Raw genomic sequence first — 13,775 nt, forward strand, 5'->3', positions numbered from 1 at the left:
GATTTTGTTTTCTTAATCTTGACGTGTGATACTTGTTATTTTTTTCTCTCTCCCTCTCTCTGCTATGGTCTGAATATTTGTTTCATATGTTGAAATCCTAACCCCCAAGGTAATAGTATTAGAAAGTGGTACCTTTGGGAGGTACTGTGTCATTGTGTTGCCCTTGGCTGGTGTTAAACTCCTAGCCTCAAGCTGTCTTTCCACCTCAGCCTCCCAAAGTGCTGGCATTATAGTTGTGAGCCATTGCACCTGGCCTTATGAAATTCTTAATGTTAATTTTTGTATTTTTTAGCTCTAGAGTTTCTGCATGATTCATTTTTATGTTTCCCAGTTCTCTCAAGTTCTGTGTTATTCTTTTATTTTTCACACAGTGCAGCATATGCATCTAGTACCTCCAATAACTGGAGTCCATATGTGCGCCACTGTCTATTGTGTTTCTTTTTTCTTTTTGCAGTTTTTTGGCTGGGGCTGGGTTTGAACCCGCCACCTCTGGCATATGGGGTTGGTTCCCTACTCCTTTGAGCCACAAGTGCTGCCCCTTTTTCTTTCTTCAGTTGCATTTTTTAAAAATAGTATTTATATTTTTGAACAATTTTAGGTTCTCAGTGAAACTGAGTTGAAGGTAATAGAGATTACCATATACCTCTCTCCCATATTGGTTGATTGGCTTATTTTTGGTGGTTTTCATTTATGTTTGTTGTGTCTGCATAATTTTGCTTGTGTGCCAGAAATTATATATGCACAACTATTTTAGAAATCACTTGAGGCCTCAGATCATATCTTCTTCCAGGGAGAGTTTTAGGTTTGCTTCAGAGGCCTGGAAAAAACTAGCAACTGGAGTGATTTTAATCTAGTTTTGATGATTGATCTCTTTGAAGTAAAGAGCAGTTCCTGGTAGGGGCTGTCAACTGTAGCTCACTTTTAATCTTAAAAAGTGCAGTGTTTGGGTTCTAACCCAAGAAGGGTTCATCAGTTACCGTCCCTGTAGCCCTAGAGTTTTTTTTTTTTTTTTTTTAAGACTGTGTTCTTCCCTTCTTACTCCCCCAAAGGGAGAGAAGAATGATCATCATTGGCAATTTTGATGTAACTGGCAATTGCAGTAAAGCAACACCAAGAGCTGGCTTCATGCTCAGGAGAGAACGCTGCACCTCCTTGTGGTTTCCGGTGCTCTACACATTCAGAGAGACTTCTCTAGTAACGAACTATAGAAATGATCCCTGAAAGTATAATCTTTTACCCCTGGGATTTTGATAAAAGTACCCTTTGCTCCATCCTCCAGAAGTGTCATATCTCTGCCTTAGAAAAGCAAGCCCAGTGCCTTTGTCTTCTTTGGTTCTAGCAATTCTTCCTTGTTATTTCTGCCTCTGAGCAGATATTTTGTCCACCTTTTTTAGTTGGCCTCAGCACCTGGGTTGGCCCCAGTTACTTTTTCCTATGTTAAAGTGTCTAGTCCCTTCCTTTTGTGTCTGAGATGTACACATGCGTGCAGCTGTCCATCAGTAGGTATCCTTGGGGGATTGGTTTCAGGATGCCCTGTCTACAATCTGCAATGCAGTTAGCTTCTATATCTGTGTATTGTGCATCTGGCATTCATCACTATGGAGGGCTGACTCTGTGTGTATGTGTACAGTTTGCCCATGAGTGGAAAATATTTTATTGTTTGCATTTCTTTGATTTATAGTGAGATTGATCATCTTTTCTTGTACATATCTTTTTTCTTTTGACAGTTTATTTTGTCTTCTTTTGGGGAGTTTTTTTTTCAATATTGATTTCTAGCACTATATATATCTTTTTTTTTTTTGGGACAGAATCTCACTCTGTTGCCCTGGGTAGAGTGCTATGGCATCACTATGGCTCATGGCAACCTCAGACGCTTGTGTTTGAGCAATCCTGTTGCCTCAGCCTCCTGAATAGCTGGGACTACAGGCATGTGCCACTAAGCCCAGCTAGTTTTTCTATTTTTAGTAGAGATGGGGGTCTCATTCTTGCCCAGGCTGGTCTCAAACTCTTGAGCTCAAGCAATCCACCTGCCTCAGCGTGCTAAGATTACAGATATTATGTCTGTTATGTATGTTGCAAACATTTACTCTCAGTCTTTCATTTGTCTTATATCATTGAATTATGACTGCATCATATAAAAGGTTTTTATTTTTTATTTTTAGAGATTGTTCCTTGCTGTATTGCCTAGGCTACACTTGAGCTCCTGGGCTCAAATGATCCTCCCCCTTCAGCCTCCTAAGTAGCTGGGACTATAGCACATGCCACTATACCCAGATTAAACTGTTTAATTTTTAGGTTTTCAAATCTGAGTCTTTTATGGCTTCTGGGTTTTGTATCTTGGTCAGAAGTGTTTGTAGTGCATTAAGGATTTAATAAATATTTTATACTTCTTTCTGTATTTAGTTCTTTAATTCTTTTGGACTTTTTTTTTGTATGTTGTAATGTGAAATAATTGATTTCTTAGCTAAATGGATAGTGTGTAAAATGATAGGAGCTATGTGTTTCCTCCTACTGTAAAAGGCACAGGCCCTAGAATAGTCCATAGGACTGGGGTAAATCTGTGCTTTGGGGTCCTCCCTACTCCTTCCTGTCTAGGTCTCTTTGGGAAGGTACTGCTTATGTGTTTTCTAAGGGTAGATCCTGCCAGTTGTGTGAAATCAAGGGGAATGGATGAAAGGGAGACAGAGATTATGGTCTGTCATCAATATGAATGTTGAGGCCACTAATAATGTATTAAGATCTTCCTTTTTTGTAACTGGTGCACTTTTATAAAAGTCAGAGCTATTCAATCTTAAAAAAATTCAAACAATATATGAAAGTCCAAAACAGAAAAGGGGAAAAATGCCTCAAATTTTGCTCTGTGGAGGTGATGATTGTGAACATTTTGGTGACTGTCCGTTTGGATTGCACCCTACCTGTCTAATACACACATGAGCACAAGCACGGCTTTATGTGAGTTGGGTCCTTGAAAGCATGGCATGTGTTGAGTTGGTGGCCCTGCCAGCTGTTGCTCCAGGTCAGGCTGTAAGCCAGGAGCACTTGATGGAGGGCACAGACTTCAGAGCCAAAGCACTCCCTTGAGTCCCAGCCCTGCCATCAACTAGCAGGGTATGGGGACAGGTTATTCTCTGTGTCTGTCTCTTTATCTGTAAAGTAGGACACTGCCAGGCTATTGTGACGATGAAGTGAGTTAACACACATACAGTCTGTAGATGGTGTGACATTCTGGTGTGCAGAATGTTTTCTAAGCAACACTTAGCTGAACACCCTGTGCGCCTGTCTTTTCAGAAGTGTCAGGTGATGCTTGCTCAGTACCATTAGTGTGGCCAACATACTGCAGCTGAGACAGCTGACTGCATTTCCTTCCAAAGGCAGACTGTGATTGCTTTCCTGAAGACAAGTCATAAGTTTCAGGGTCTGGAATTAGGGTGCTTGCAGTGAGAGGTCAGAGGGCTAGGCCGACACCTGAGTAGCCCTTTGGCTGGCAGCTGGCTCAGGTGCTTTCATAGTGGGGACCTCCTGATTACCTTGTTTAGTGTCCCCATACTTCTTCTTCTTTTTTATTTTTATTTTATTTTTTTGAGACAGAGTTTCACTTTGTTGCCCTTGGTAGAGTGCTGTAGCATCATAGCTCACAGTAACCTCAAACTCTTGGGCTCAAGTAATTCTCTTGCCTCAGCCTCCTGAATTAGCTGGGACTATAGGCGCCTGCCACAATGCTCAGCTATTTTTAGTGATGGGGTCTTACTCTGGCTTAGTCTGACCTTGAACCCATGAGCTCAGGCCATCTACCCACATTGGCCTCCCACAGTGTTAGGATTACAGGCATGAGTCACAGTGCTTGGCCTGTCACCCACACTTTTGTCACAGGAGCCAGTTCTTGTACCTGGTGGGTGGGAAAGCTGTTTTGGTGCCGTTGCTTCCTACGTGACTGGAGCTGACCTCTTCCTGCAGGTGCAGCAGTACAGAGTGGCCATGACTGCCAAGGACTGCTCCATCATGATCGCACTCTCCCCTTGTCTGCAGGATGCAAGGTGAGGCGCCATATTACTTGTCCTTGGTTTAGCAGAGTTTTGTGGGTTAATAGGACAATTAGTTTCCCCATATTTAGAAACTCCCTTACAAGATCTTGAGACCATAATCTCTTTGGCCTACTTGATAACATGGAGCTTATTAACTCTTAACTCTTTAGAAGTTTGTAATTCCAACAGACACTTATGGAGAATAACTAAAAAATATTGTTCCATTATATTGAAAATTACTATTAATTTTCCAAGAAATCCCTCAGGGACTCAAACACAGTGTGGAGAGTATGTTGCACATTCCTTTCTCGCAAAGCAACCCAAGCACCTGTCCCAGCCATGAGTTTGAGATGTGGTGTAAGTTCTCATGGGCGTGTTCCTCAGTCTTCTACCAGGTCAGCATGATGGGCCAATTTTTTAAACTGTCACAGTTATTTGAAAGCCTTTACACAACACATTGTTTTGAGTAACTAGCTTGTGTGCGTTCTCTTTCTCTGAATGCTGTTATTTTTGTCCCGTCCCCTTTTATTTTTAGGAATTCAGGAAGAACCTGATAATCACCTTATGGTCATTAGACAGTATCTCCTGGGGTGCCTACACCCAGTATGCGTACAGTATTCTACATTCTTCTAATATGTTCCCGGGGCAAGATGACCTTGGTTGCTGGCTGTCAGCCATTCATTTTTCTGATGCTTTTGAACTAAACAGTTCCCAGGTTTCTTATTCCCTGGCAGGCACAGAATTGTCCACTTTCCAATATGAAATACTGAGGAACATTAGAGGGCATAACTGAAATACAAAAAAAGGTTGTTCTGTTCCGTTGAAAACACCTTTATCCCCTAAGAAAATGTTGCCAGTGCTTAGTTATAAGGAATCCCTTAGCTGGATCAAGCTGGTGGTGTTAGATGAGCAAAAACTATAAAGACACTATATTCACTAACCTTTCTTACCGAGAGTGCAGGTGGGAAATGGCAAGTGCTTGAATGCAGGGTGCTCAGGTAAAGTTGCCAAAAAGGTTTGTTCGGAGATTAACTGAGGGGTGTGAAAGGCCACTGAAGGTCAGACACACTGTTTACCCTTCCAGCGCAATGCACAAGGGGGTCAAAATGGAAATGTTGCACAAGGAGAGGCCTGAGGGCCTAGAGTTCTTACTGTACCCTGACCAACTGCTCAGCAGAAACTCACATGCTGGGAAGGGGTAGGAGGATATGTCCAGAAGGTTCTAAGGTACTACATATAGTTCTTTCTTTTTTTATTTATTATTATTTTTTTAATTAAATCATAGCTGTGTACATTAATGCAGTCATGGGGTGCAGTGTGCTGGTTTTATATACAATTTGAAATATTTTTACCAAACTGGTCAACATAGCCTTCGTGGCATTTTCTTAGTTGTTGTGTGAAGACATCTATATTCTGCATTTAGAAAGATTCACATGTACCCCTGTAAGATGGACCATAGGCGCGGTCCCACCAATCACCCTCCCACCATCCGTCCTCCCCCCTCCCCATATTCATATAGTTCTTTCTTTCTTGATGGAGACAAAGGAAGAATGTTTCAGGTTTATTAGAAAAAATAGGGACAGACTGTTAGTGGCTTGAAGTGAAAGAAACAATAAGACACAGGACAGGGCAGGATTTCAGGGATGTGAACAGCTGGGCACAGTGGAAGAGCTCAACCTGACCCAGTTCTCCCCTTTACTTTTGTTGGCAAAGATTTGAGAGAAAAAAGGACATTCAGTGTGGAGAGGATGAAATAAAATGGGCACCCCACTTGTGTGGGGACAAGTTGAATAGGACAGTTGCACAAGATTTCGCTGTAGGAACTCAGATCTGAGGAACCCTTCGAGGACCCAACACTGTGGGGATGTGCCCTGCTGCATGATTTGAAAAATCAGACAGTCTTAATGTACAAAGCAAGGAAATTATTAGATTATGTTACACTCATTTGCTTATTGAAGTTGTATTTGGGGTCTTTTATTTATCTTTTAACATCCTAAGCACTTTCTCAGGTTGAGGAGCTAATTTCATGATGCACCAAGAAATGCACTGATAAATGTGAACTAAAGGCTGGTTGTGCTGTGGGTGCCTGTAGTCCCAGGTACTCAGGAGGCTAAGGCAGGAGGATCATTGGAGCCCCGAGTTCAGAGTTACAGTGAGGTATGATCATGCCACTGGACTCCAGCCTGGGCAACAAAGTGAGACCCTGTCTCTAAAAATAAGAATTTAAAGATGGGAGATACAACAAATTAAGGATAAGGAAGAATAATTGAAAGCATTCCCAATCTTAGTGTTTCATCAATGTTGATTTGAGATTTTAATTATTATTATTATTTTTTGAGACAGTCTCAAGCTGTTGCCCCAGGGCAATTGCTGTGGTATCATCATAGCTCATACCAACCTCCACTCTTGGGCTCAGGCAATCCACTTGCCTTGGTATTTTTCTTTTAGTGGAGACAGTCTTGCTTTTTTCTCAGGCTGGTCTTGAACTTGTGAGCTCAAACAATCCACCCACCTCGGCCTTCCAGAGGGCTAAGATTACAGGTGTGAGCTACTGTGCCCAGCCAGATTTTTTAAAATCTTGAATGTGGCATGTTTAAAGTACGCATATATAAGCTTCGTGTTTGAAACTTTGCCAGTTAGACATGAACCTTAGACTTTGGGGAAGTTAAACATCTAGAAGTTTAGAATTCTGTGATCAAGTTAAAAGGGATAGAGACCATAAAATTCAGACGTGTATTTGTGGAGGATTCTGAAGAGGAAGGAAAGTGGGCCTTACCTTGGGAGGCCACCTTATCTGTGGAGATTGGTTCCCAAGGTGAGAGCAGGGACCATGGGCCAAGGTGCTGTGAGCAGCCCAGATCCCACATGGCAGAGTGGAAGGAGGCAGATGTGGCTTGAAGTTGCAGCAGAAAGAGTGGAATAGACAATTGCAGGCACAGCCACTTTGCACTTGCCTTGGAGAAGGGTCTTCAGAGGGCAGTAGATACTAGACAGGAAGCTTCCCTTTGGAGAACACCTCTGGGTGCAGGGTGTTTGAGCGTCATGGGTGTGTGCTCAGGTGGCTTGGTCTGCTCTGAGGAGTGTGCACAGAGGCTGTAGCAGTGACATTCCAGGGAGTGGGGACCCTGGCCTGGGGAGTGGTGCTCTATAACTCAGATAAACTAAGGCTGGGGTTTGTCACTAGCCATCTTTGCATCCTTGAGATGAATAGTATACCCTGAGGCTAAATTTGAATCCATAAACTTTAATTAATACATAGCGCATAGATAGGTCAACTGTGTGTAAACTTCTCACACCACATAAAATAAAGGTTTCCCTAGCTCTGCTCTGCCCTGTCATAAAAGAAAATGGTTTAAGTCGGTTCTGCCTTCCTGTCACTACAGATGTTTGACCTTTTGGGATTTTGGAACTGTGGGGAGGGCTACCCATGGCCTCCCGTCCCTCAACTCTGCTGCTCTCTTTGATTCCTGTTCCAAATACAGTGTGGGCAGTGGGCTTCTCCATCTTGCTCCCTAGTGTCTGTGGAGGCCACTGGTCCTTCTGGCCACCTTCCCAAATGGTTAGTTGTCTGGCCAAGGGCAGCTCCTCTGCAGCCAGCTGGCCATCCCAGCCCCACACTTTAAGGCTGCCAGAGGGCATGCTCGTGGCATGAGGGAAGAGTTGTGTCCTTGGGAGTCCCCCCACCTGGACTCAGCCCTAGGGCTGGTGGCCACTGCCAGTGGAACTTGTGGTTGCCCAGGTGGTCAGCCCTTCCCCAGGAACTGCTTAAAAGACCCTTCCTGTCTTCATACATGTCATCTTGTCAGGTGCTGTGCTTCTGACAAGAATTGGGGTGTCTTTTAAAATACACAGCCCTGGGCAGCACCCATAGCTCAGTGGGTAGGGCGCTGGCCATATACATTGAGGCTGGTGAGTTCGAACCTGGCCTGGGGCAGCTAAAACAACGACAATTGCAACAACAACAAAAAAATAGCTGGGCCTTGTGGTGGGGGCCTGTAGTCCCAGCTATTTGGGAGGCTGGGGTAAGAAAATGGCTTAAGCCCAAGAGTTTGAGGTGGCTGTGAGCTGTGATGCCATGGCACTCTACCAAGGATGCCATAGTGAGACTGTTTCAAAAAAAAAAAAAAAAAAGATAAAAAAAATACGCAGCCCTTGTCATGAACCAAAAGTGTAGACTATCCTGGCCTGGCTACCCCAAGCTCAGCTGTCAGGCCCCAGAGCTGAGTGGTGCCTTGGGCTTTAGTCAGGGTGAGCTGCAGGCCCTTCCAGTTGCCAAAACAGGGCTCAAGGCCTTTATTTGCTTAAATGAGTTATTTGCTGTTTTTTACCATTTAGGAGAGAGTAGTTTATCACCCCAGAAACGGAATCAGGATTCATTTTTCCTATAAACAGGGCTCTGTTTATTCCTCTGAGCGGGAATTAAGTGCGTCTGGGCCTTGATTGCATCACCAGGATAGGAACATATCTGTCGGCATTTCCTCTCCCATGCATGGCTTCTGAAATTGGTGTTTTGCTTGTTGATTTCTAAATCTAGAACAGTAGTAAGTGTGGGGAAACCAGAACCCCAGAGTACTGCTCTTGGGCTAACGGGAATTACATAATTTATGTAGCCCGTCATTCAAATGCTAACTATATGCTGAGTACTCCAAGAACAAAGCAGGATACACAGCAATATTAGTGCAAGATTCAGAGATATTCTGAAAGCATTTTTAGGTACAAATAATTGTCCATATGTTGTTATAAACACGTGACTATTCTGATGTTTATGAACGTCACAAAACTAAGCCCTGAGAATCAAAATACAAGGCACTGAAGAATTTGAGAATAAAACATGAAATCAGGCCTCTCTCCAAATGTGAAGAGCATAAAGGACCATGAGTTTCTCGTAAGACATGGGAAAGTCACATAAAGAGAAGTCTGTTTTCAACATTTCATCCATTTGGCTGTTGAATGGCCAGATTGACTTTTTACTTTTTTCTTAGGTTTTATGATACTTGGCTCACGATAAAGTGACTTTCAGCATCGTTTATACCACTGGGATGGGGGAATATCACTCACATATTCTACATAATTGCTTTTCCATCTTCCAGTCCTTTAACCCTCTCTTGTCTGGTGTGGTGTGCACTGGCCTGTATCACAGTAGGCACTTCCCAGGCAGAACCTTCACTGGCTAGTGCCCATAGCAAGCACAGACACAGGTACAGTGCACAACAGATGCACAACATGGGTGCTCTCTGTGATTTGGGAGGAGGATTTGGGAGGTTTGTGTGTTCTGAAATTGTTTTTTTACTTGCAGTTCTGATCACAGGCCTGTCATTCCTTCATCGAGGTCCAGGTTTGCCTTCTCCGTGTCTGTGCTGGACCTTGACCTCAAGCCCTATGAGAGCATTCCTCATCAGTATAAACTGGACAGCAAGATAGTCAACTATTATTCAAAGACTGTACATGCCAAAGACAACGCTATGATGTCGACTCGGTTCAAGGAAAGCGAAGATTGCACATTAGTTCTCCACAAGGTCTAACTTGTTTCCTGCAGTGTCTTTGAAACTTGAACATAGAATGTGAAGGTTGAATGATAAGAGCTATTTTCTATTGTGTTGGGTGACTTTCAGTTGTGAATGTGTTTGCTTTTAACCCCTGTTGAGGTGGGTTTGCCTCTTGGAGACATGAATTGAAAAGCACTAGAAACATCTTCCAGAACAAGGAATGTAGGACGTTGAATGTGGTGTCCCAGGAAGCTGCTTACGTTCTGAAAATGGAAGTGTCCGTTAAGCCCTGGGAAGACATTTTGGGGAGTTCGTCCTTCTCAACCAGGGCTCATGTCTAATTCTCTACTAAGAAAGCCTTATTATAAGACCCAAGGTTTGGATCTGCCATCACCAGACTCCTAACATAGAAAACTTGAATTGTCACATTTTACAGTTTGGACTTCTAAGAAAACATGGATACTACTGGAACTTTCCCAGCTGTTACTTGGTCACTTTTTCAAACCAACCCACACATCAACACAGGTTTTTAGGTGGTTCCCTGCTGCACAGCGTCATCTCGAGGTTAGTGTGGATGTCGGTTCTGAGCGGTTTAGACTCAGGGTCCCTATGGAGGTGCCAAAACCCATGGCTCTGCAAAGGGGCAGCAGGGAGCGCGAGACTCAGGTCAGGATGGACACCACTCATGCAAGCACTGACTTTTTTTGCTTTATGATTTTAACTTTAGGGCGATAAGCGTTCTTTCCCACTTGAAATTGCTGCTGTAGAGCTGGAAGCAGAGCTGTAACTTGCTGAGCTGCTGTGGCTGGGTGGGGCGGCGTGCCTCTGACAGCTCAGTGCTTCCCTGGCACTCTGGTGTTTCAAGTGGATGAGGAGCACGTTTTCCCCTCTTCCCAGACTGAATTCCTCCCTTGGGTGTTTGCTTTGAGACACGTTGGGTTTGAGGGCCCCAAGGCCTTGCCTGTTCCCCTGCTAGGGCTAAAGGCCCTGCTCCAGAAGATGAACAATTCTTGGCTGGTGCCGAGAGGGATCTTGTTGGGGTCACCAAAGTGTGCCCAGCTGCTATGAAAACTGTTGGGAATTTTGGCTTCAGTTTTTTATTCTATGGTAGGTTGAATAGACCGATTATTTATATCATTGTTTTGAGGGACTAATGAAGGCTTATTGTAACATATTAGTAAAACCATGGAATTATATGAAAATACTACATGAAAAATAAGGAAAATATTTTGCTGACTGTAAATTTTTGTGGGAAATTTTGTGATAACTTGAGAATTACACTTGTTTTAATCAAGCCAATTCTTATAGAATTTATTGTTCAATTCTGTCCTAATATTTACTTCTAATTTTATTCTATACTCAGAAGTGCAAAAAAGATATTTATACATTTGGCTACTTTTACTGTTCCTTTCTGATTTCAAATGAAATCTCTTGTGCACAAGAGCTGTCTGGAAAGTATCCAGCCAGGTATGTCTCTTATTTTTCTTTTTTTTGAGACAGTGTATGTCACCCTCGGTACAGTGCCTTGGCGTCACAGCTCACAGCAACCTCAAACTCTTGGGCTTAAGTGATTCTCTTGCCTCAGCCTCCCAAGTAGCTGGGAGTACACGTGCCCACCTCAATGCCCGGCTATTTTTTGTTGCAGTTGTCATTGTCGTTTAGCTGGCCTGGGCCAGGTTTAAACCCACCACCCTTTGTATATGTGGCTGGCGCCATAATCATTGTGCTATAGGCGCTGAGCGTATGTCTCTATTTTTCAGACTGGATACTTTCCGGACAGCCCTCATATGTGTTGTGTGTGCTGGGATAGGGGGCTTTGGGGACTATCTCAGTGATGTGCATGGAGCTCATGTGCTTATGGACAAGGTGTAAGCTCTGGAAAGTGTGGAGGAAGTGGCTCTTAGTACTGTTTTAACCTGAGGTGGGTAGTCTGCTGTTGCTGGGCTGGGGCTGGGCTGCTGTCACTGATGATGATGTTGCGTGTGGAGGATTTAGGGTCCTGGGTTCACGTGCACACATAGGAGCATCTCCCCTGTGGGAGGTGCTTTGGAACCTGGCCCCTCAGGAAGGTGGGCCAGGTGCTTAGGTTCTCTGTGACTACAAGCATTACTGCTGAGCACAGGACTCAAACCTGGCTGCACTGGATAGATGAAAACAAAGTCTTTAGGGAAGAAGAAAAAATAGATGGAGTGCCCTATTCTAGACAGGACTAGACAGTCTTGGGTCCCATAAGCCCTGTGCTTAGAGGAGCCCTTGAATCCAGCAGGTACTGTTGCTATGGATATGTCTCTGGCCTCTGCCCCAAACCTGCCACTGCAGATGGCCCCAATTCGTCTGAAACAATATGCTTTCACTGACCTGAACATTATAGTGGGCAACTCCTGTATTCACCAAGGTCATGGTTGTTTATAGCATGTTTGAAACTATCCATGCAGCACTTAGAGACTTGGTAGATCTTTAATGAAGGACTCCGTTTTCTTTGTGCCATGGCCCTGTGCGAAGGGAACAATGCTGTCTTTGCTGTTTATGGCATTTCTTTTTTTAAGCTAATGGCTCCACATTTTTTTGAAGACCAAGAAGTGTCAGGATTGCTGAGAGATGCTGCATTTGCGTCACAGGGCTTCTTTGCACACTAGGAGGAGGAATAAGGCTCCACAGGCAACTGCCTTGAGAGCCCCCATGTGGCAGGAGCCAGGAGATGGTGGCTTCTTCCAGCCTGACTGAGTGGCAGCCATCTCCCCATCTCCCCAGTAGACTTGGTATGAGGCGTAGGTGGGTGGGGACACAGCACCTCCCTGCACAATCAGGGATGGACAACCACTCTTGGTACGTTTTCTCAAATGTTAAGCTTATTAAAAAAAAAAATAAATACACTAGACATGTCACTTTTAGTTGGCATTTTCTACCTAAATTGCAGTGTTTATTTTTCATGTTGTGAGGGCATATACAGTGTGCCATAACTGCATAGACAGCATGTTTTAAGGGTGTGGTTTCTAAGTGGAAAATAGCAAATGTTTTACTCAATAAAACTGTGTGTTTTTAAATGTAGCATCTTATTCCTACATGTTCACAGTTTTGGAACTAGTTGTTTTCCTCTGGGCAAAGCAATTTTATCAGGCTTTCTAGAGCAGCTTCAATTCCAAGCACTTCTAGCAGGGTTCGGAAGCTGAGAGGAGCAGCTTCTATGATGCTGTTCTTGTCCAGTTTTAGGGCTACAAAGAAAATATAGACCAAGTAAGAAACTTCAAAGTGGTGGCTTCTGGTTTCATGTCTACTCTTGGTGTTGTCCTCCCCCCGACCCTTTCCTCCTCTTGACTGGCCACATGAACAGGAAGTGTGCTAGAAATGGGACAGGGGAAGACAGGAGTGGAAAACTTCACCTGCAGCTGGAGGCACAGAGGAAGGATGTTCCCTGTGCATTCAGCCCAAGAAGGCCCTATGGGGGAGGGGGGTAGTCACCTCTGTGGTTTCTGAGTGACTATTGATAAAAATATTAAAAAAACTGGCTCCGTGCCTGTAGCTCAGCAGCTAGGGTGCCAGCCACATGCACTGGGCCTGGCAGGTTTGAACCCAGTCCAGGCAAGCCAAATAACAATGACAACTATAACAACAACAACAAAAAAAGCTGGGCATCGTTGTGGGGTCCTGTAGTCCCAGCCACTTGGGAGGCTGAGGCAAAAGAATCCCTTTTAAGCCCAAGAGTTGGAAGTTACTGTGAGCTGTGATACCATGGTACTGAGGGTGACATAGTGATACTCTACCTCAAAAAAAAAAAAAAAAAAAAAAAAAAATTAAAAAAACTGACATACAAAGTACATTAATGAGATTTTCAACTTTTGATTTTTGCCATGTGAAACCAGATGAAATAAATAGGTTGCCTTGTTGGACACACTGAGAAGTCACTTAGAATATCCATATCCAGTCCCTACCTCGCTGTGGGACTTTGGTGAGAAGATCTAGCTTCGGTGAAACCTTCCCTTCTTCATCTACTTGTATCTTCCAAATAATTAATAATTCAAACCTGGAAAAAGAGGTAAAATATATCATTTATGTGCTTTTTAAAATCTGGTTAAGGTGGGGTGTGATGGCTCATGCCTGTAATCCTACCACTCTCAGAAGTGGAGGCCAGCAGATCACCTGAACTCAGGAGTTCAAGACCAATGTGAGCAAGTGAGACTCTGTCTCTATTAAAAACAGAAAAACTGGCTCAGCGCCTATAGCTCAACCGGCTAAGGCGCCAGCCACGTACACCTAAGGTGGCGGGTTC

At 43.8% G+C, this 13,775-nt stretch overlaps 2 protein-coding genes and 1 non-coding gene across 3 annotated transcripts in view; 1 reads left to right on the forward strand and 2 right to left on the reverse strand.

Moving 5' to 3' along the window:
• The window catches only part of IPPK (inositol-pentakisphosphate 2-kinase), a 58,119-nt gene extending 47,316 nt beyond the window's left edge, over window positions 1–10,803 (forward strand). The window contains exons 12-13 of the mRNA XM_003795041.3: window positions 3,955–4,034; window positions 9,319–10,803. Of these exons, the coding sequence (XP_003795089.1) occupies window positions 3,955–4,034; window positions 9,319–9,544 (306 nt within the window). The 3' untranslated portion in view covers window positions 9,545–10,803. The remainder of the gene's footprint in view (window positions 1–3,954; window positions 4,035–9,318) is intronic.
• Window positions 1,015–1,233, reverse strand: LOC111726970. Its single transcript, XR_002774633.1, has one exon. It is a non-coding gene; the product is annotated as a small nucleolar RNA U3 (small nucleolar RNA).
• A 1,687-nt stretch (window positions 10,804–12,490) lies between the features above and the next one.
• CENPP (centromere protein P) overlaps window positions 12,491–13,775 on the reverse strand; it is a 250,447-nt gene continuing 249,162 nt past the window's right edge. Inside the window, exons 7-8 of the mRNA XM_003795045.2 lie at window positions 13,438–13,529; window positions 12,491–12,720 (exon numbers count right to left, since the gene is read on the reverse strand). Coding sequence (XP_003795093.1) covers window positions 12,590–12,720; window positions 13,438–13,529 — 223 coding nt within the window. The 3' untranslated portion in view covers window positions 12,491–12,589. The remainder of the gene's footprint in view (window positions 12,721–13,437; window positions 13,530–13,775) is intronic.

The sequence above is a fragment of the Otolemur garnettii genome, unplaced genomic scaffold, assembly GCF_000181295.1.
Source record: "Otolemur garnettii isolate 467f Iridium unplaced genomic scaffold, OtoGar3 scaffold00088, whole genome shotgun sequence".
In the NCBI taxonomy this organism is placed as follows: domain Eukaryota; kingdom Metazoa; phylum Chordata; class Mammalia; order Primates; family Galagidae; genus Otolemur; species Otolemur garnettii.